The sequence below is a fragment of the Grus americana genome, chromosome Z (genome assembly GCF_028858705.1).
Source record: "Grus americana isolate bGruAme1 chromosome Z, bGruAme1.mat, whole genome shotgun sequence".
In the NCBI taxonomy this organism is placed as follows: domain Eukaryota; kingdom Metazoa; phylum Chordata; class Aves; order Gruiformes; family Gruidae; genus Grus; species Grus americana.
In genome coordinates, this window is record NC_072891.1 from 48,155,338 (window position 1) to 48,178,986 (window position 23,649).

Below are 23,649 nucleotides of genomic sequence, written 5' to 3' on the forward strand. Positions count from 1 at the left end.
ATTTCTGCATGCTCACTCCAGAAAGTGTGCATTGCACCTCAGAGACTAGGGCACATGCTTTTTCAGCATTAAGTTTCCTGACTTAGCAAATATTTTTCTGTTACAAAGAACATTCTTCCCCTGTGACATCACATGGCTTATACAGCTACAACTCTGCCTTGAGTATAAACTGTTACAATTACTTCTCAAGGTGATTAATCTTATTTCAAAAGGCTATTTTCCTCTACTGACCTGCAATAGTTGCATCTTCTGATTTTGCCTCGTGCTGGTTTTGCAGACTTCCTGGCATCTAAATTTAAATCCGTGTACTCTAATCTATGCAGCTAATTCCTCCCAGGAATTCTATCTGTTTTGTCATTTACATGCTTTTTTTCCTTGAACATCACTGCCATGAATAATGGTACTGTAAATTTATTTTGACTGTTAGTGCATTTCATGTCAAGTTGTGCACTTAGCTCCTTACATATTCTTCATCTGCACAACAGTGGATGTATTAGAAAGTGTTTTCCCAAAACCTAAATAAATCAAATTTATGAACTAAATGTTGAGTACATAAATAATTATAAGCCGTTTGTAGCTAGCGCCCACACAAAGTTTTAAAAATGTACCAGCATACATGCTGCTATTTATTTTCTAGTATACTTAAGAAAAAATATATTTGCCATGGAAAATATGTCAATGTGTAGTAAATTTGTTACATTAGCACTAAGTAATATCTATAAATAACCACACTCACAAATATATTATGTGCACTTCTACATATTTTTACTGTTTAAAAAAAAAATCAGTATATTGTTGTCAGTTTTAAACTTTTTAATACAAATTTTTTTTAAAAAATATTTTCCTCACTTTATTTTAAAAAGTGTTTATTAACAGAGAGGTGAAAGGTCACACATTGGAATAGAGAATCAAAAAAGGGAGAGCACAATGTTGTATGATGTCTCAGCGCACTTCAGTGCCACCATTTTTTTGTACCCATAGAAATGCAGCAAGTAATGGAAAATGCTGCTTCATTGACTATGAACCTATATATTTTGGATTCAGGTGACAAATATATGATCACTCTTCCTACAGATGAAAATGGGCATTTGCATCTTCTGAGAGACGTAATTATTTTATGCTACAAATCTGGAGATAGATGTGCATTCAACAAAATCCATTTCTGTTTTTTCCCCTTACAATCTTTCACACAATAAAATGCCTTAAAAAGGTCTTTGAAATAATGTGCCATTCACGTAGGCATTTTTACCTCCCCCCTCTTTTTCAATTAGTCTGTGAAATAGGGGGTTTACTCAGTTTTTTCATTCCTGTTGCTTTTAAAAATTCTAAGGAATAGGGAAAGAAAATAATTATTCATTTGGAAGAAAATGAAGTAAGGCAAGAGACCTTTCTCTCCATTAAGACATACAATATAAATTAACAAGGAAATAAAAGTAAAAATAAGTGATTGAAAAGTTAGGTGTGCCTACTTCCAACTTGTATGGGTTGGGTACCCTGTATGTTTTATTAGGTTAGTATATGGGTAACTCTCATGCGAATAGTCTGTCTTTTATCATTCAATCAAAATGTCCTTTTTGATGATCTAATATATTATAATCAACTTCATCATACAAGTTTTGTCCCACATGGTTACTACATCCCATGTTGATAAAAATGAAATTGAGATTTGTTGATGTAAGTGACACGAAAATGTGGACACTGACATATCTATCACAGGAAGGGAAAGTCTCTTGAGGTGCAGAGGGTTTGAGTTACAGAGGAGTCCGTGGAAGGGCTCCTCTTGAATTCAATGCAATTTAGGTCAGACCCTGGAAAAGAAGGAGTCATAACTTTCACTTTTTAAAGTAACTAGCTAGACTGAGAGGGTCCAAAGTAGCAAGCGTATCAATTCAAGGTCTTCTTCTCATGACCCATGTGAAGCTTTCATCTCCTTCACTCTCCATCCACAAAATAGGGTATTCTTATCCATATCACTTATCACAGTCCAGTATCATTCCCTCACCATGTTCTGTCCTTTCTAAAGGTGACCTATTTTCATGGACCAAACTATATCAGCAAATACACTAACATATACATGACATGGATATCCAGTTCTTGATCCTGGTTCCTCAGCCTGATTAATCTACAAGAGATGCATGTAGAATTGCAAAAATGAGGGCAAGAAAGTAGTGCATCTTAATTTGAAAAATTTATGATTGCAGATCCCCTAGGTACCAAAAAAAAAAGGAAATATTTTTTTCCTAACAATGAAGTAAAGTTCTACAGGAGGAAACAGCAAAAGAACTGTAGAATTCTGAAAACTGAAAGTAAAGACTGATGGAAGAAAATAAGCTTTAAAAGATGATATCTGGTAGACATTTATATTTACAATTACCATTTATGTAAAGAAATTTACATATTAAAGGTTTTGGCACACCATGTCAGGTTTCCATGTCTTTATTAAGTTCATGGGCATCTATGATAAACATTTTCCCAAATTCACAGTCTAGGGTCTAGCTTTGTTTCTCCTCACTGAAAGAGGAGAAAGGCAATGACTATTATAATTGCTTTCAATGGGAGCAATAAATCAGTTCTCAAAACTGTTTAAATTTTAAATTCAGGACTACAAGGGCACAGAATTCCTGATTCTTTTCTCAAGTCCAAGCTCTAGGTACACAGTTTTCTGTCTAAGGAAAAACAAAAAATCCTTTGTGTGGGAGTCAGTTACCTAAATATTAGTATCTAGTGCCATTTTTGATGCCTTGTGGTATTCTACCTGATTCCCAGATGTCTCTTCCAAAAGACACATAGCTTCTGCAGAAGTCATGACATTCCCACCAGGCCACATGGGTATTTCAGATACCCTATGGTGTCTAAAGGGACCTTACAATCTTCTGTTTAGACAACTTAAACCTGCCCTTCATATATGATAATTTATTTGTACAGCTTCATAGACAGCTGTCAGGATAGTAAGCATCTGTTTAATTTTGAGTGGTATAGTCAGACCTTATCTTGTAGAGGTATAGTAGATACAATTAAGGGTGAAGAACAAAAATATTCAAGTAGCAGTCACTGTGCTAGACTCTAAATCCCCTACTTCTATTGTCATAATAATCATAAATAATTTCTATAATTTAGAACAACTTAATCTTTAGGTCTGGAGCAGATCATAGATACAATGTTTCAGAGAATACGTCCCAGATAGTGCACAGAACATTACTTCTTGACAGAAGAAGCATTACTAATTTCCAGGGACAATAACCTTGATCATCTTTTGGTGTTTTCACTCATGGTAATCTAAGTATTCTTAGTATATTACTAGATCTTTCCAAGCAAACGTCTTGCCTTTTGTGATCCCAATTTTATTTCAAAAGTCAACAACGTGCATGAATCTCTTGGTGCCATCACTTGACCCTAAGTGAAAACCTATTACAAAAGAGATTTTACAATATTTCAGCACATTGTACACCCTTTAGTTTTAAGTCCTGCTAAGCTTGCCAGAAAGAAAGGATAGTGATGACATTGTTCACAACCCAGGGGAAAGAAGTGCAGATTGTTTTGAACACCAAACTCCATGGCTCACAAGCAGATGCTGACACCAGCCAACAACAATTCAAAAGCCATTTTTAGTTTGAGGAAGTAAGAGGAATCACTATAATGCAACACAGCAGAATTTCTTAAGTAACACAAAATATCAGAATCCACCTTTCACCTTCAACAAAATTCCAGAATCAATTTTTAAATAAAAGGATATGAATAACTTCATAACATTTTTCCATTCAGAAATCGTATTCAGTATGTACGTTAAACTCCAGTTGTAGAAGGTCACATCAGAACAGTCGGAAACTACCAACAATGAAATTGGTTACAATATCTAATTCACTGTTACATAAAATGCATTTACGGCATAACAGCTAAGGAATGCATGTAATTTAAAGAGGCCCCTATAGCAATCACTGAGACTGAACATATGCAGTATAATAAGTCTCAAATCCGTTGCATTTAATGTAGAGCGCAAGACCTTTTTCTGTCCATTGAGAGCCCCTGGCTTAGCAAGAAAGTCAGACTGTCACATTATTATATTAAATTAAATCATGAATGCCAATCAGAAGAAGTATTCCTTTTGGTTTTCATTGGCTGTGTTTTGCATGCTGAGCTCACTTTTCAGTGCAGATTCAGCACTGTCTTCATTTTCAGATCCTTTTGCCTCATTTTTTGAGTATATGCCTTTTTTTTTATAAATGCGTATGGCTATGGCAGTGATGCAAAGTAGGATGAATATCACAACTGCTATCACACCTAGGAGAAGAAAAGAGGAAAAAGGTCAAGAGAAAGGATAGACAAATAATAACTCATGGTCCAGACAGTAGGACAAAGAAGGACTGACTCCATCATAAAATGGAGGGCGTTGCAGAGAACTTCAAGAAATAAGAAGCCATAGCTGCCTTCCAACCAGAAACAGCACTGTAGTATAAGCTTCATAGAGATTGTTTTGAAATTTTGCACAATACTAATACCAAAAATAAATTCCACAGAATACTATAATTTTTGAAACTTTTGAATAGAAGACCAGTAGGGGCCTTGGGGCACTCTAGATAAGAGGGTGTCTTTTCTTCCCTCACCAGTAGCCCCAAGCTCTCTGCCAGGCTGGAAACTCAAGCCACTGCAGATACGAGGAGCTGTTCTTCAGGGGCCTTCCCATCAGACAATGCGATGGCACAAAGAGCACTATTATGACTTTCTCCTTTTGCCCAATTCCTGTGAGTATTGGACAAAGTACTCTCTCTTTACGCAGTCACTCATGTCGCTCAGGACCCTTTTTCACACCACATGCCACCAGGAGGGAAGGGGACACGTGTTCCATCATCAGCTTTCACCCGCAAATCAGTTCTCCTATCACTGCTCCAGGTCTGGGGAAGGAATCAGGAGAGCAGAGGCAGAGCAGAAAAGGTTGAGGACAAAGGTACCAATCTGGAATTCTGAACCAGGTCCTCTATCAGCTCTGCCTGCGTACACTACAAAGTCCAAGCCTCAGACCCTTTGCAGTAAAAATTGGTGCACGGAATTAGTCCCATTCATATCCAGTACTCCACATAAATTACTTCAGAACAGGTTCAGAACAGGTTCTGACTAAACAATGCAGGTAACGAGGAGAATTTGTTAAAGAAAATGTAAACCAGTTCATCACAGGGACTCAGGGGAGTCCCTACAGTTCATAGTGGAAATTCAGTGTTCATCAGTGGAAATTGGCCAGTGTTTATAGCCACTTATCATCAGGTCAAATGGGACAGAAATTCTAATGTTTTATTCTGCCTCATGGAAGAAAATCCCAACTCCGTGTGACTGTCTTTGGTACATCATAATGGGATGAAGTTTTCATGATCTACATTAGCTAGGGCTCACATTTCTGTAACTGCATCATTATAATGAATAGATACTGCTTAAAATACTAAATACCAAAATACTAAAATCAAGTCTCACTTCATGTTCAGGGTGAAATAATATAGGTTTGACTCCTTCCCTTCAGGTTTGTGGCACTTGTTTTGACGTCATAGGTGTGTTTTTGCTTTGCATGGGTACACGACTTTGGGTTCGCAAGTAAACAAGGTCCCTGGCTACACAGATGGTAGTGAGCAAGTTTCCTTTTCCAATAGCTTTAACAGTCACATCTGGAAGGGTGAAATCATTATCAGTACAGCCACCTGCATTATGATGTTCTAGCTGATTAGTTAGAAAGCAAAGGGGCAGGAGCATAAGCTTTATATAGGGGAGTCATACCTGTGCCACATAGCTAACACATAAGGGACTAAATGGAATGGGCACTTAATTTTAAAGGTGACTATTTAAGATTTATTGAACTTTTACCAGGGCATGCTGCTTCTAGCACAGCAGATTAGGAACAATAAGGAAAGAGATACTTCCCACAGAGATAAGCATGACCTTAGAGACTTCCAGCCTATCTCCTCTCTTCCTCATTCATCCTCTCTTGATGGTTTCAGGCCCTCGAGTTCATGAGTCAGAGGCTGGGCAGGAGAGGAATTGGAGGAGAAATGGAAGGGAAGCAGAAAGTGCTTATCAAAGAGACAGAAAGCAAGACTAGGCTGCAGGGAGGAAAAAACCACTAAACAGTCTGGGAAACAGTTGTAATGCGGTACCTCAGCTGCACTAAAGGAACAATATGCTGCATAACTTGGCCACTACTGCAAGTAAAATAAAAATACATATTCCTTTAGCTCTGTAAATAAAAATAGACCATCCAAAATTTAGCACTTGTCATGTTTTTTCATTCTCTAACATGAGCAGCCACACTTAATCATAGAATCATAGAATGGTTTGGGTTGGAAGGGACCTTAGAGATCACCTAGTTCCAACACCCCTGCCATGGGCAGGGACATCCTCCACTAGCCACGTTGCTCAGAGTCCCATCCAGCCTGGCCTTGAACACTTCCAGGGAGGGGCCCTCCACAGCTTCTCTGGGAAAGTTCTTCCAGGGCCTCACCACCCTCATAGAGAAGAATTTCTTCCTTACATCTAATCTAAATCTATCCTCCTTCAGTTTAAAACCTTTACCCCTTGTCCTATCACCACATGACCTTGTAAACAGTCCCTCCCCATCTTTCCTGTAGACCTCCTTTAGGTACTGGAAGGCTGCAATAAGGTCACCCCAGAGCCTTCTCTTCTCCAGGCTGAACAACCCCAACTCTCTCAGCCTGTATTCACAGGAGAGGTGCTCCAGCCCTCTGATCAGCTTCGTGGCCTCCTCTGGACTCACTCCAACAGCTCAATGTCTTTCTTATGTTGGGAGCCCCAGAGCTGGACGCAGTACTCCAGGTAGGGTCTCATGAGAATGGAGTAGAGGTGCAGAATCACCTCCCTCGACTTGCTGGGCACACTTCTTTTGATGCAGCCCAGGATACTGTTGGCTTTCTGGGCTGCAAGAGTACATTGCTGGATCCTGTTGAGTTTTTCATCAACCAACACCGCCAAGTCCTTCTCCTCAGGGCTACTCTTAATCCATTCTCTGCCCAGCCTGTAGTTGTGCTTGGGATTGCCCTGACCCATGTGCAGGACCTTGCACTTAGCCTTGTTGAACTTCATGTCGTTCACACGGGCCCACTTGTCAAGCTTGTCAAGGTTCCCCTGGATAGCATCCCTTCCCTCCACCTTGTCGACCACACTACGCAGCTTGGAGTCATCAGCAAACTTGCTGAGGGTGCACTCAATCCCACTGTCTATGTCTCCAACAAAGATATTAGATAGCGCTGGTCTCAGTACCAACCCCTGAGAATCCCACTCATCACTGATCTCCACTTGGACATCGAGACATTGACTGGAACTCTGAGTGCCAATTCCTTATCCACCAAGTGGCCCATCTGTCACATCCATGTCTCTCCACTTTAGAGACAAGGATGTTGTGTGGGACAGTGTCAAATGCCTTGCGCAAGTCCAGGTAGATGACGTTAATTGCTTTTCCCTCATTCATCAATGCTGTAACCCCATCATAGAAGGCCACCAAATTTGTCAGGCACAATTTGCCCTTAGTGAAGCCATGTTGGCTGTCACCAGTCACCTCCTTACTTTCCATGTGCCTTAGCGTAGTTTCCACGAGGATCTGCTCCATGATCCTGCCAGGCACGGATCTGTAGTTCCCCAGGTCTTCCTTTATTCTCTTTTTAAAAACGGGGGTTATGTTTCCCCTTTTCCAGTCAGTGGGGACTTCACAGACTGCCAGGACTTCTCAAGTATGATGGAGAGTGGCTTAGCCACTGCATCCACCAGTTCTCTCAGGACCCACAGATGTATCTCATCAGGTCCCATGGACTTGTGCACCTTCAGGTTCCTTAGATGGTCTCGAATCTGATCTTCTCCTACAGCGGGCAGTTCTGCATTGTCCTAGTCTCTGCTTTTGCCTTCTGAGGTCCCTGCCTACCCTTCTAATGGTAGGAACATAAACTTTTTTTGTGTGGTATCTTATTCTCTGGAATAGACTCTGTATTCTGAGTAAATCTTGTTCTTAGTTAGATTAAATAGAACAGTAATTCCTTTGGTTCACATAGTACATGCCCCCTGTAAGGGCTTGTCTGTAAACTTGCCTTGTCTGAGGTATCTGAATTGGTACAGTTCTCAGTCATACTCATTTAAGGGTACTTACATTAAACTTTTACAGTGTTGTACGGCTTGCTTTATTCTGATTTTTAAACAACCATAGTTAAGCAGTAGAAAAATTGTGATTTCATATTGCCAAATGTGTTTAATAACACTAAAATTGTGAGGTTATTATTATCTTAAAAAGACTGTAACTATTGTAGCTTGAAGTTCAAAAATGACTTTGTTGTTAGTACACTTAAAAATACCCACCCACACTGAATTACCTAGTACATAAAGTGATCTTTATGTACCGATACTTAAGTAAAATAATACTTATCTTTTGAAACAGCTAAGTAATTTTTGACAAAGTTAGACATGTAGAAGAACTCAGAAACCATATTTTTAAATTCTGACCTCACTGAATTCAGTAAAATTGTCAATCTTTCTGTGTATAGAAATATACAGACATAAGTATCACTTTAAAAGCAAGGATGCTTCTAGGTTTTATTACCTCTTATTTCAGTATCTTTATCATGACCATGTTAAAGGTCACTGACCATGAACTGTGCTGTTGGCAGGCACTGACCATAGCAGGTACCATTATTTAAATGGCAGACACAGAGGTGACTGCAGGTTCTTATCCAAACTCCACCTTCCATAGACCTAAATGCTTTTATCCTCAGTGAGAAGCCTTGGCAGCTTTGTTCTGCTAAATCCCACTGTGTCATTTATCAACTGAGGCTTTTAAAACCCTTAGAAAGGAAACCTATTCAGAATTTAAAAGATGGAGGGGATGACCTCTCCCTCCCCCTGCCCCCTTTCTGTTGAAGTAACTAATGGAAATTGAAACAATGAATCATACTGTGAAAATACTATCTTCATGATTGAAAACAAGTTTCCTTCTCTCACCTCCTCCCAAGAGAAGGTGATACTACCAGAAATTCTCACAGGGCAAGACTGTCACAAGAAACAATACTATGCCTTGAAAGAAAAAACCTGAACTGACATAGTCGTATACTTGCTCCAATACCAGTGACAGGAATTGAAATTCTCTTAAGGCCCCCCAATCCCAGACTCTCACTGTTAAGGCTCACTTGAGTACTCTTCATTCCTGCTAAAGAAACAGAACTGGTAGGCTTCCCCACTACAACAGAGATGGATCTTGACCGAAGGACAGTCAGTCAGAAAGACACAGTAAAGGTTGGTGCAATCCCAAGCACAACTATAGGCTGGGCAAGGAATGGGTTGAAAGCAGCCCTGAGGAGAAGGACTTGGGGGTATTGATTGATGAGAAGCTCAACATGAGCCAGCAGTGTGCACTTGTAGCCCAGAAATCCAACCGTGTCCTGGGCTGCATTAAAAGAGGCGTGACCAGCAGGTCGAGGGAGGTGATCCTGCCCCTCTGCTCCACTCTTGTGAGACCCCACCTGGAGTACTGCATCCAGCTCTGGGGGCCCCAGTACAGGAGAGACATGGAGCTGTTGGAGAGAGTCCAGAGGAGGGCCACAAAGCTGATCAGAGGGCTGGAGCACCTCTCCTGTGAGGACAGGCTGAGAGAGTTGGGATTGTTCAGCCTGGAGAAAAGGTGGCTCCAGGGAGATCTAATTGCAGCTTACCAGTACCTGAAGGGGCCTACAGGAAAGACGGTGAGGGACTGTTTATGAGGGAGGGTAGTGACAGGACAAGGGTTAATGGGTTTAAGCTGAAGGAGGGTCCATTTAGATTAGGTGTTAGAAAGAAATTCTTTACTGTTAGAGTGGTGAGGCACTGGAACAGGTTGCCCAGAGAAGCTGTGGATGCCCCCTCCCTGGAAGTGTTCAAGGCCAGGTCAGATGGGGCTTTGGGCAATGTGGTCTAGTGGAGGGTGTCCCTGCCCATGGCAGGGGTGTTGGAACTGGATGATCTTTAAGGTCCCTTCCAACCCAAACCATTCTATGATTCTATGATTCTATGAACCTGCATATGCTGATTATCAGTCCTGTACTTTAAGCCCAAGATATCTATCCTAAGCTTTATACCATATTTGTTCTGATAGGCATAAAAAGTAAAGGGACTGTCAACATATTCACTTTAGGACCAATCAAACTGCACATGGTTCTTTCTCTATTCCTCTGTTAAAAATAAACAGTTTTGAAAGAAATTCTGGATGATCATTTGTAGTTCTATTTGAGTTGATGAAAGTGGCTAAAAGAAATAGCAAGAAAATGGAGGAGAACTGGTATTTCGAATCAACAGTTGTTGTTGTTGTTATTATTATTATTTTAACATGCATTTTATTTTTAGCTGTTAATCAATGCAAGTGATAGTCTGTCCAAGATTACATTGCTTTCCAAAATGTGGAACCAGAATGAAACTCGCCTCAGTCTGTCAAAGGATTGATTCAAGCAGTGTTAGACCTCATTTTCTCAAGAAAAATCTGTGTTGCTTAGATCTATTAAAGAAGATTTTGAACTTGACTGTGTAACAAAGTGTAATTCTTTGTCTTAGTCAAGGAGAAAAGATTGTTCTTTCTTAAACATATGTTATTTGTCACAACATATCCAAGTACTTTTTTAAGTCATTAGGCAGGTTGGAAACCTGTTGTTAGTGTCTTGTGTTTCAGCAGAATGTTCCAATGTATAGAAACACTGATGACATAAATTTATGTAATAATAAAATGAGAGCTTTGATTATATTTTAAAAAAATGCTTGATTTTTGTCTTTTTTACTAGTTTCCTTATGCACACAAAACTAAACTGACTTCACTTCAGCATTGAAAGACTCAACAGTTATTAGAATAAAAAAGGTTCCCGTGAAGTAGATATAGTCCCTATTACCTCCAATAATTGCAGAGTCACTTCTGATTGCATTAGCTAAGGGCTTTCCCTCATCTGTTGTTCCAGAGTGATCTGCAGCAAAAAAAAAAAGGAAAGTGACAGACAAATAGAAGGGTTACAGCTTGTGTACAGTATAATACAGTGTCAGTGTGGGTCCGTAAGATGCAAAGAAGAACAGTGATGTAGATGATATTTTGCAGAGGTAAAGAGAAAATTGTAAACATTCAGAGGAAAAGATAAAGGCTAGACAAAAAGGGAGTAAGTTTATATAAAAGAGAATTATTTTTCAAGCTACTCCTGAGATGTCAACCCACATGGATAAAAAAAAAAAAAGACAGTTATGATTCAGGTCATGAGTACTCTATTTAGATTTTGCTTCAAAGATCAGAACAAGCGATAACCATATGCTACCTGCAAATGAATGGGTTGTTTCACTTGATGTTGAGTCAGCTCCAGTTAAAGTACCACAGTTGGATTCAGCGAAGCGTCCCTTTACAATGACGGGGGCTGAGCTGCTGTGGTGCAGTGCCGCCTTCAAAGGAGCAACGTGGTTGAACTGCACTGAAGAGAGACATCCAATAAACCCCTGAGAGTTTGCCTTCATAGTCTCCTCATCTACATCGCTGTTTTCTGTTAATCAAAAGGAACAGAACACAATTAATCACAGTGCAAATGTACAAAATAAAGTGACAGAAGAATAAATGAATAATTAACCTGTGTTCCTCTGAGTATATATGAGTTACAGCAACATATGTAGATTCACTGAATCCCTTTCTTGTCTGTCTTTAATGAAAAGACAGTCAGATACATTCAACCTTTTTTTTTTTTTTAACAGATGACAGTTGCTAGTCTGGTGAGGATAATGCTTTTAACTTACTGTAGCAAGTTCCAAAGCAAAAAGATTCAAATGTACCTAAAATATTTAAATTAAAATGCAACACTCTTTCATTCTGCAAAGAGATAAGGATGAAGCATGCATTCAGGAAAAATACATATTTTATTAGGTTTCTTTTAATAAATACGTACATTATTGGATCATATTCTTTCCACATATTCATATATCTACTCAATCCCATCACCATCAAGTCTGTCAAAACAAAAACTCTCTGAAGACTTCAGATCCTGGAAATCCATCAAGATATTTTCTGTGAAATTCTAATAAATGAATGTTGTTCCAATTTACTATACATTTTAAACATGATACCATTATTTTTCCACTAAGGGGAAAAAAAAAAAAATCCCCTCCCCTTATTCTCTTGAGCTGCCTTTTGGAATGTATGTACCCTCTACACTTTATTTATTCACCAACTAATGCTCACTAATGCACTACTTTGGAAATGGAAAACAGTTTATTTACTCTGGCAGTTCTAATTTAAGCAAAAACTCTGGAAGTACTAATTATTCAAAGACAACTCTTAAGGGAAGTAAGTTTTACAGTTTTGTGCAAATAAAATGGAAATTTCATCTCATTAATTTCCACCTTGAACTTATCCTAGAACACATGAACGAACTTGTGATCTTTACAATGGCTACCATAAGAATTCTAAATACCAACGTACAATGCACTCCTCAAAACAATTAAGTTAATAGTGAAAATTGGGCTAATGTGATTTTGGTAGAATGTTGCAAAATAGCACAGCAGTATTTTCCTCGTCTGCTCCCTGCTTATTGCAATGATGATATATTATTAGATAGATGGATGCCAGCCAAGAGTCTGCTCACCTACACTGATGGATTACATAAAATGTTCAATGTTTAACTGCCTCTGTTCTCTCTGTAGCATACACTGCTTCTGATGACTGCCTCACCACACTGAAGGATCTGCTAGATCTGGATGTTCTAAGAAAGAGACTAACCTGAGGTGGCAAGAAAAAAATGTCCAAACCCCCTTGTAATAAAAATATGTATCTCAACCTATAAATAGAATTAAAAACCTTAAGAAAGAAACATTTTATATGATTTTCTAGTTTGTTATACAAACCATTTTGTAAACATTGTATGTGTATAGTAAGAAAGGAATTAGATATTTAAAATCCTTAGAGTTCATTTGACTCTTTAATTAGAAAGTACTGGTGGGATAAAGTAAAATGTTTTATTAGATCAAACAATATTGCTGGTAAAAGTTATAAGTTTTAGGGAAGAGAAACCTTTTTCTACTTTAGTGCTTAGGTCAAATTTAACTGACTGAAAATCACACACACAGACACACACACAAAAAGTTGTTTATAGGAGACTGTATTTTATAGAAAATGGTAGTTATGCATCCTTAAGCATCATTATAGCAATTCCTTTGCTAAGCACACTCAAATTTTTTCAGCAAAGACAAAATTACTACACCTACATTGCCTTCTTCAAAAAACCCCCCAACTCCATAACCCAAAAGCAAAACACAAACTCAATAACCTTCTTTCCTGAATTCTGCTTCAACCATCTTTTCTCTGGGAAGTAATACTGAAAGTCAGCAGACATAGAGCTCCTAGCAGAACATTTTAAGATAAGAACTGTGCAGTTAAAATACTAGCTTTGACCTTTCTGCTTTTATGATGTTGAGGATTTCAAAATTTTTCATGTTCCTGTACAATCTTATCTCGTCTCGAAATTAGACAAGTCCGTAATACATTGGGTGAACTATTGACTGATGGGTCGTGCTCAAAGTGTTATTGTAAATGGGGTTGCATCAGGCTGGTGGCCAGCCACCAGTACGATTCTCCAGGGCTCAATTTTAGGGCCAGTGCTGTTTAATGTTTCTATAAATGATCTGGACAGAGGAACTGAATATACATTAAGTAACTTTGCCGATGATATTAAATGAGGAGGAGCTGTGGAATCCCTCCAGGGTAGAAGGATTAGAGGGCAGTCACCAACAGTATGAAACTGTAAAAAGAGCAAGTGGTAGATTCTCTACCTGGGATGGAATAATCCTGGTTATACATACAAACTGGGGGACAAGAGCTTGGAGAGCAGCCCTGTGGAAAAAGATCTGGGGGTTTAGGTGATGGCAAGTTGAATATGAGTCAACAGTGTGCCCTGGCAGCGAAAAGAGCCAGCTGTGTCCCGGGGTGCATCAAGCACAGTACGGCTGGCCGGTCGAGGGAGATGACTGTCCCACTCGACACTGCATTGGTGCGGCCCCACCTCGAGTACTGTGTGCAGTCGTGGGCACCTCGATCTAAGGACATCAAACTGTCAGAGTGTGTGTCCAGAGCAGGGCGATCAAGATGGTGAAAGGCCTCAAGGGCAAGACTTATGAGGAGCGGCTGAGGTCGCTTGGTTTGTTCAGCTTGCAGAAGAGAAAGCTGAGGGGTTACTTCACTGTAGGTTATTACTTCCTCAAGAGAAGCAGTGGAGGGGGAGGTGCTGATCTCTCTCTGGTGACCAGGGGTGGGACACAAGGAAATAGAATGAAGCTGCATCAGGGGAAGTTCAGATTGGACCTTAGGAAAAGGTTCTTCACTGAGAGGGTAGTCACTCGCTCAGGCTCCCCAGGGAACTGGTCACAGCACCAAGCCTGTCAGAGTTCATGGAGCTTCTGGATGATGCTCTTAGTCATATAGTTCAGTTTTAGGTAGTCCTGTGAGGAGCAGGTAGATGGACAAAATGATCCTTATGGGTCCCTTCCAACTTGAGATATTATATGATTCCATTATTCTATGAATCTGCTCAATTGCAAAAATTAATGCACATTTGACTTTCATAGTTAAATTACCAGCTGGAGGTATTAACACTGTGCCTGGAATGGACTGCCACAAAATCTTACATGTGTGCAACAAGCCTGTGTTTGTATGAAAATTTTATTATGGCCAGGCTTTTTGCATTAAAAGTGCTTATTACAGTTAAAAATAATTATATCTATACACCCACTGATTTCAATTGAATCATATATGTTTGGCTGTTTTTTTTTTTCCTGTGGTTAGTATGTGACCACATAAATGCTGCTACGCTGTTACTATATATATATATATATATGTGTATTTTAATATGAAGAAATACAACATCTTTTTACTGAAATTTACTTATGATTCAGATTGAAGTGACCAGGAGGAGATAAATCACTGAAAAATATGTCATTTAACAATTATTTTTCTGATTTTTGTGTGCAAATGTATACCCTTTAAAAACATTCTCAAATGGCCTAGGCTCCTTTTCCTTAATTTGTTATTTGTTTCAGCAGTTTACTGCTGAAAAAAATGCCAGTAAAGAAAGAAATTTGATTAACAGGAAGTAATAGATAGTTCTGTCACTGAGACTTTTGCTGCTTTTTCAACAATACAAATCTAGCAATCAGGAGTCACAAGTGGGTGTTATTTGTGGAACTATCATTTGTCACAATGCTGAGATTAAGTAGTAAAAAACCTTTAAAATAAAATACTAGAAGGCAAATGTTTTGCCAACAGAATTATTTCATCAAACTAAAGTATCTCCATTAAATCCTTGAATATTGATTTTTTAAATACTCGTATTTTCTCCAAGATTGCAAGACTGTAGAAACTTTCTCTTTCCCCAAAGAACTGTCCTGAAAAGCTTCTGTGTTGGAAGTAAGCCTTGACAAGCTTGCTGACTAAATTAAAAAGCTGATGGGGAAAAAAATCATATAAATTTGCTGAAGTACAATTACGTGTACTTTAAATTGTGGCGCTGCATAAAAATGCATATTTTACACTAGTAGACTTATATTTAAGGCTTTTCTAAACCAACTTTAAAAGACTGAATTTTACTATTTTATTACTATCTGAATTCCCAAACTCATATAGTAGAGAAAGCCGCATAAAAAGAAATGGACAATTTAAAAGCAACTATTATTTAGCATGTGCTTCGCTGCAGCACTTTTTTAGGAGTACTCAGACATTGTTTTGAAAGGCTGATTTTCAAATTAACAGTTTGAATTATCACTGTATTTTTACGTATGAGTGGAGCACAGAGTTTTTCAATTGCACCATTCCTTTATTAATAAAACTATAATAATTAGAGCTCTTAAGCAAGCTGTGCAATTATTAATTATCCTTAAAGACATTCCCATAAAGAGAGAACTAAATTATACAATCTTATAATTTCAGAGACAAATAAACCAATATAAGAAAGGACAATTTCACTAGAAATACATTGGTATAGTTTGAATAAACAGAAATTCCACTTCAGATGTGGGTACAAAATATTTTACTGGTTTAACTTAGGTTTTCTTACGAAGAGACTCATGAAAACTTGTATTTACTTATTGCTGCAATAACCAATTTTTACATTGTTGGAGATGCCTATATTCACTGTGATGCCTTTGTTTAAATGAATTAGCTCAAAATCACACATTCTTTGAAGCTGGTGAAACTTTGTGTATAAATCAGACCTAGGTAAATCTTGCTGAAAGCCTACCTTCGTCTCAGTTGGCATGGAAAGTTTAACAACTCTCACTGAATAAAAATGCCACCCACAGGTCCCCACCTCACCCTGGGGAAGGTTAGGAAGTTTTATCCTGGGCAAATGTGGCTTTACTCCCCTGAAATGGATTACTTCCTCAGTGGCTTGCTGTTAAAAGAGAGGTTCACACAGCCTTCTTAGAGTGTGGGGTGCTTTGAGAGAAAGTGTCTTTTCAAGGAAACAAACAAAAAAACCCCCATAAGGAGCCCTTTGGCTTGTATCTGGTAAGCTCTGCGGCTGAGTTTGCTGCTTCTTTTTGCCCTTACAACTTAACCCTCACATACTTTGCTGAGTCCCAACACAGCCTAGCTCCCTGACTGTTTTGTCACAATGTTGCATAATGTAAATTCCAAAGTCCTTAAACTGGAACCCTTAGGTTCTGGGAAGTGCGGAAGAACACATATTTTTTTTCCTGGGAATTCAAAACTAGTTCAGCAGCTAACTCTCAGATTTTCTTTCAATAAAAACCTGAGCTATGTACAATTGCAGAACTGCAGAAAAGCTCAGTCTAGTACTTCTCCAACTGAAGATAATTCTTAGAAAATCCATAACTTTCTGGCTTACTTCAAAATTTGTGGGTTTTCCTGAACAACATTGCAAAGTACAAGAAATACATATTTTGTTACTTCTTCTGTTTAGACTGCCTCACTGCTGCAAACACTCATTACATATTTTTCCACTGCCTTCACAAAGCCTCCTTCCATCTCTAGACATGACTTCGCAGAAATCAGGACCCAAAGCAGACAGATTTATAAAAGAAACAGCAGCTCTTCAATAGCATCTCTCCTTTGAAAGGGAGAGAAGTATAATACCAGTTTTCTTCAGGATAGATTCTGTAAACGAGCCAAACCGGGCTGCGTGCCCCCACAGGTCATTGTAACTCCATGCTTCATGCTACTGTGATGATGCAAAGCCATCGTATAACTGAAGAAATTCCCACCTCTGAATTTTTATAACAGTGTGGTTTCTTTGGAAGAGACAACATTGGTTCTGATCAAAAGAGACTGCTATTTGCCTAAAAATGTGCATTTCATTACCTTGCATCAACTACATTTTTAAGTAAATTGATACAAGCTTTGATGTGGAATTTCACAACAAAGGTAACAAAACCTGTAATTCTGTACTGGTCACTGTAGTATTAACCTTATGTGGGTGTGACTTCAATATACTACTACACTTCAAAACATTATAAATTCCTGATTTAGTTTTATCATCAATTTGTGGGGTTTTGAAAGATTGCAAACAATTTTCTTCTAGTAGTTTATATTTCAGCTAATACTGCTTTAAAGTTCTGCTTAAATGATCATTCTCGTTTCCATTCTCTGTGTATATCTACATAACAATTCTTTTCTGGACTGTAAGTTCTATAAAGAAAATCTACATTTCAAAAATAATATGCATTCATGTTTGTGTTAGAGGTTCTTAGTTATTTTTCCAGTAAGAAAGCAGATCAGATACAATAAGACTCTTCCAAACAATCAAAACTAAAAAATAATTAGGATTTTTTTAAAGTCTATAAATATGATCTTTAAATTTAATTATTTAATACATTTTAAGCTACTTATAATTTGGTTACTCTATTGTGAAAACGATTATCACCATATGCATTTTATTATATATTAAAAATTATTCTTCCACCTATTCCAGATAACACTTTCAGAATTGAAAACCACAACCATCTGTTTGATGGAGGAGGAATTTGCTGGATAGCCTTATCCAAATAGTTGCATACAACAGCTCAATGTCTAAATGGAGATCAGTAACAAGTGGTGTCCCTCAGGGGTCCACACTGGGACCAGTACAGTTCCATATTTTTATTAATCACATAGACAGTGGGGTTGAGTGAATCATCAGCAAGTTTGTGGATGACACCAAGCTGAGTGGTGCAGTTGATTTACTAGAGTAAAGCGATGCATTCCAGAGAGACTTTGGCAGGCTTGAGGAGTTGGCCCACGTGAACCTCATCAAGTTCCACAAGGCCAAGTGCAAAGTCCTGTACCTGCATCAGGGCAATCCCCAATATCAATATAGACTGGGGGATTGAGAGCAGCCCTGCAGAGAAGGACTTGTTGTTACTGGTGGATGAAAAACAGGATATAATCTAGCAGCCCAGAAAGCCAACTGTATCCTAGGCTGCACAAAAAGAAGCATGGCCAGTGGGTTGAGTGAGGTGATTCTGCCCCTCTGCTCCACTCTTGTGAGACCTCACCTGGAGTACTGCATCCAGAACTGGGTTTCCCAGCAAAATACAGACATGAACCTGTTTGAGCAGGTCTAGAGGAAGGCCACAAATATGATCAGAGGAATGGAGCACCTCTCCTGTGAAGAAAGGCTGAGAGAGTTGGGGTTGTTCAGCCTGGAGAAGAGAAGGCTCTGGGGAAACCTTATTGCGGCCTTTCAATATATAATGGCAGCATATAAGAAAGATGGTCAGTCTATTAAATTAATTACACTTGAAATATCACATTCTAATATCTCTCAGTTGATCCTCTTGCATATCTACTTTTCTAAACAATGACTGGTCTTAATTATGCTTCTCTTTTGTGAAATTGAACTGAAGGTTTCATGAATTTCTTTTTTCTAGCTGAGATCATGTATAGAAGAGGGTATATTTGAAACTGATTTTTGTATGTGTGTGTGTATGCGCATATATGTGTGACAGAGTTAAAGTCTAATTTTTACTCAGAATAGAAAACTAAGTTCATAAACATTTTAGTTTGGGTTTACATTATCTGAATGCAGATAAAGTTTGGACAGAAACTGATGGAGACGTACTGCTTCCCACCCAGTGGCATGATGGACTATTTCAAATAACGCTTTGCTTGTCAGTAGGAGATTCTTTGGGAAAACATAACAGTGTTTTCTAACATCATAGCCAGGACAGTATTTCTGGGTCTTTTACAATGGCTGAAGCATTGATTTACCAAAGCTGTTATGCTATTCCCAAAGGTACTATACAAAAAGTGGTAGATATATAGATCCTAGAGGGGCACCTCAGGTATCTAGTAATAAAATTCCTCTAAACTAAACCTCATACAACTGAATGTGAAGAAAATATTTCTTTGATCTTCTGGTTTAGGGTAGGTATTACATAAACATGTAAATAGTTCCTATAAGCCTGGAGGAGCAAGATAAAGTAATATATTGTCTATACTAAGTTGGATGAAAACTCAATTTCTTCTATGTCACATAACAGTTTTCTGAATTTATTTCTACAAAAAAAGCCTTTGTTAACACTTTATCTTACTTAAAGAGATTTTTAAAGAATGGGAAACCATCACTCCTTTGCAGGCAGTTTACTGGCTAAATGTTCAAGTACCAAAGAGGTAGAGAGGGAGGCAGATCTTGTTTTGGAACGCGGTTCATAATTTCTATTAAAAATTCATTTATTGAAAATAATAGTGATAACTTGTGTGCCATATGAAATTATATGCATTTAAGATCAATAAACTTAGATATAATCTTTTCAAATATTCTATATTTTTGTAAACTTATTTATTCTACAATTAGCCCAAGACCACTTGTGGAAGGGTAAAAGTAATCAGCCTAGCTACAAAGTGTTGTAGCCTTACTACCGTATATCACAAACTATATCAGCTATGTTTTCATATTGTTGCAAGAAAAAGTGCTATTAGAGGAAGAATAGACCTTTACTTGATATGGGAATGTAGCATCACAGACTTTAAATTACTTTAGAGGATAGAGAAATATCCTTTAACTTTTCACCAGCACCACATCTTCCTCTATCGTTGAGTTTTCCCAATGTGACAAATATTAAAATAATAAGATCTTGAGAATCAGGCTATTTTATTTTAACAAAATTTACAAAATAGCAATTGCAGATAGGCAAATTCAATTTTGATCATTACGACAGAGAAACAGACATCTTTTGATGAAACTTCACTAGACGAAATATTTTGTCATAGCTTAACTTGTTTTTAAAAAGTAATTCCAGCAACGTTTTTGCTTACATTACCTTTTCCCTAACTGTTTACATCAAAATCTAATCAGAGGAAGTTTTTCAAGTATGGTACATGATTAATAGTATTCTATGGTCTTTGTGTATGATTTCACAGTGATTTATTTTTTCCTAAAAGTAAAAAAAAAAAAAAAGAAAGAAAAGAAAAAAGTGGTGTTTCATAATGCTTGATTGCAAAATGAGAGAGAGAAGTGTGAAATTATTTTTAATGGAACATGCTTGATCATTTTTCAGGAAGTACCTACCCATGACTATATTTGTTTCAACAACACTGAAGTTTCTACCTTGATTGTGACTCAGTGTCTAATTAAATCTAAAACAACAAATGTCTTTCAATGAGATTAAGGCTATTATTTTTTATGTGTCATGACGAAATTCTCATCTATATTCTAGAAAACTCTGTGGCGTTCCACTTACCTAAAATCCTGCCAAGTGTGAGAGACTTGATTGCATTGAATTCCGTTCCTGAAGAGAGAATAAACTTCATTCTTTCATTCTGGTTAACCTGCAGAGTGGTGTGGTGAAGAACAAAGCAGATTAATAGGAGAGATATTAGCCAAAGTTTGCAAAAAAAAGCAGATAAGATCAAGGTTAAAAATAAAAGGAGCTGAGGGAAGCATTTGTTAGTTATACCATAAAAACTAATCAGGAAATAGATGATCAGCTTCCTCAGATCACTGATTATAGCTTGATACTTCTTAAGCATCCCACTTAATAAGCCTTTATTTATCTTATTGATTTGTCTGATTCCTTCTTTTTCATCTATAAGATGAATAAAAATGGTACACCTTCAAAAACATGAAAAAGGCTCTTTTCATTAAAAAAGGCACTCCACATTTAGTTCATAAAGATCAAATATTATACAGTAAATGCTCTGCCCCCCAGGGTACCTCTAGAACCACTTCCCTTCAAGCCTTGTACCAACGCATAATTAAGCCAGCTCAGATCTAGCCTTAAAATACTTGTAACATCCATTTTTTTAAATTTTAATTTTAAAAATTAAGACTTATTTACATGCTAGTATCTCCTATTAGCAAATCAAGTATTTCTATTTTATCATCATATTTATACAAAACATAACAAAACTCTTTTCCTTAATAGTCACATTCCTTTGATGTAAAAGGGACCAAAGAAAATTAGACAAATATGCTTAAATTATTGTCTAGATGGTAATAAATTTGTACTGTTTTTTGATATATAATTTGAAACAAAAAACAAATGCAAGACCCAAAACAAATAACAGCATTAACAAACATTTCACATATTGTGAAAATTTAGCTGTCAAACAATTAATTGTATTTTCATATAAAATGATGAAGGGGTATTGACCTTTTGAAATAGATGAGATGAACACCAAAGAGATTGTCTAACGTAGACTGCCACTGTGCATCATGAGTCTGCTAACATTTGCTTTATTTACTTCAGATATTAAAACACAGTTTATTTGGAGGTAATTGCCTTGTTGCAACAATTTGTTTATTTTGCTCTGGATCTTCTACCTTTTTATGATAATCCACCTTTTTTTTTTTTTTAATTTGTCTAGCTGAATTACCTCTACAAAGAGCATTTCCTCCTCTCTGTTAATCTTCACGTGTTGCAGTTGCCCATCAGCCATGCTTTTGATATGGATGCTGAAGACATCAGGATCTTGATGGCTATCTAGCTTGTACCTGATCTGTAAGCTTCCTGCAGGGATAAATAGAGCAAAAGGTATATTATACTACATACACAACAGGCAGTGTAGATAATATACAATGCCTCCTGTTTCACAGGTGCATTTGGAGAGCAAAACAAATATTTGATTTATTTAAGGAATTAACTATGAGAAGTTGACATCAATGAGAAATGAAAGAAGGCAACATGAAAAGTAATAGCAATGTTGGAAGTAGGATGTACTGGTAAAGACAGCCATAAATTGTCACAAATCTGAATAATGAGTTAAAATTTGTGCAGAAATTTTAGTAAGCACTTTTGTAATTCAGCTGAGAAAGACTTGGTCTGGTAGCTCATATCACTGTGACTTATCAAATAAAACTCAGTACTTAGAAGTACTGCTCTTGAATAATGTTTACACTGTCCAGACATGTAAACCTCTGACCAGCTGACAGTTGAGTAGGATGCAGTTAATAATTTCTAGATCACTTTCCATTTCTTGTTGTTAACTCCCAGCATCCAGTTTCTACACACATCATCACACAGAGACTCTTTCACAGCAGAACACAGAGGCAGCATGGTTTCCTTGTCAGAGAGTCCCTCCCAGCTGTAGATGGACTACAATTTTCTACTCATCGTTTGGAAAGCAAGGCCCTGGCCAAACCGAGGCCAGTCATGAGTAAAAGGTGTTCCACCTCACATGATGGGGAGGATACTATGGTTATTCTACATCCAAATCTGTATCTGGGAAAGCACAGAAACTTCTCTGAGCATGGAACCATTGTGACTGTAAAGAGTCTTTGATAAACCTAGATTCAATTAAGTCTGTTGGGTTTCTTAATAACAATAATAATAATATCATCATCATCAGCAGCAGCAGCAGCAGCTAGATGTAGAAGAAAGATTGAAAAAGAAAGATCTAACCAACATTTAATGTTCAGCTTAAATGGAAACATGAATTACGTTATTTGTATTTTCACAGGTATATATGTGTATTTTCATAAGTATAGAAGTAGCTTATGAAATTAGTTGAATGAAATGTCCTCTGATTAATTTGGAAAATGGATAATGCACTTTCAAAAAGTAGTTTATTTCATTATTTATCATGAAGATGTCAATTAATATGCCACATGAGTAGCAGACAATTCAGATACATTTTGAGTTTAATTTCAAAACTTAAAAAAAAAAAAAAAAAAGGAATATTTTACTACATTTCTAAAGCATTTCCAGAATAAGTATTTTTTGCCAACAGGATAAAAAAGAAAGTAGTAGAAGTTGAAATTGCACTAGGAGGAGTGTTTTTCATGTGGAAAGCATTGCTTTGTGCAGCTGAAAAATAAATGTATCATTTAAAGCAACAACAGGACAATGCTTAGTTTGTGATTCAGGTCTAGGAATCAGAGTGAATCTGAGCTGGCAGCTATGACATTCATTAGTGTTTCCAGACAGTGTATCTGAACACTCACCGTTTCTGGTGAGAATGACTGAGAGGTATTCCTTGTAGAAGGAGCTGACATAAAGCAGTAAGCTTGGTGTCCGTGTTGTTCGGAAGGCGAATGTAATTGCTTCCTTGTTCAGTGTCATGTCAGCATAGAAAGAAGAAGCATGAGAAGTGGAATTTTTAGCTAAGGTGTAGTATTCTTGAAAATTGTATGTCACAGAAGTGCCAGTCCCAAAATAGGCAGAGATCTCTGGAAAAAAAAAAAAAAAAGAGAAAAAAAAATA

The 23,649-nt window shown here is 37.5% G+C and overlaps 1 protein-coding gene across 2 annotated transcripts in view; it reads right to left on the reverse strand.

Annotated features, from left to right (window-relative positions):
* Nucleotides 1–803: 803 nt before the first annotated feature.
* CNTNAP4 (contactin associated protein family member 4) overlaps nucleotides 804–23,649 on the reverse strand; it is a 249,726-nt gene continuing 226,880 nt past the window's right edge. The window contains exons 19-24 of one of the 2 annotated variants that reach the window (XM_054810562.1): nucleotides 23,391–23,615; nucleotides 21,824–21,957; nucleotides 20,689–20,776; nucleotides 11,295–11,444; nucleotides 10,884–10,955; nucleotides 804–4,278 (exon numbers count right to left, since the gene is read on the reverse strand). In XM_054810562.1, coding sequence (XP_054666537.1) covers nucleotides 4,085–4,278; nucleotides 10,884–10,955; nucleotides 11,295–11,444; nucleotides 20,689–20,776; nucleotides 21,824–21,957; nucleotides 23,391–23,615 — 863 coding nt within the window. In that variant the 3' untranslated portion in view covers nucleotides 804–4,084. Of the gene's footprint in view, nucleotides 4,279–10,883; nucleotides 10,956–11,294; nucleotides 11,514–20,688; nucleotides 20,777–21,823; nucleotides 21,958–23,390; nucleotides 23,616–23,649 lie in introns of both variants that reach the window. The other variant, XM_054810561.1, reaches the window with a different exon arrangement.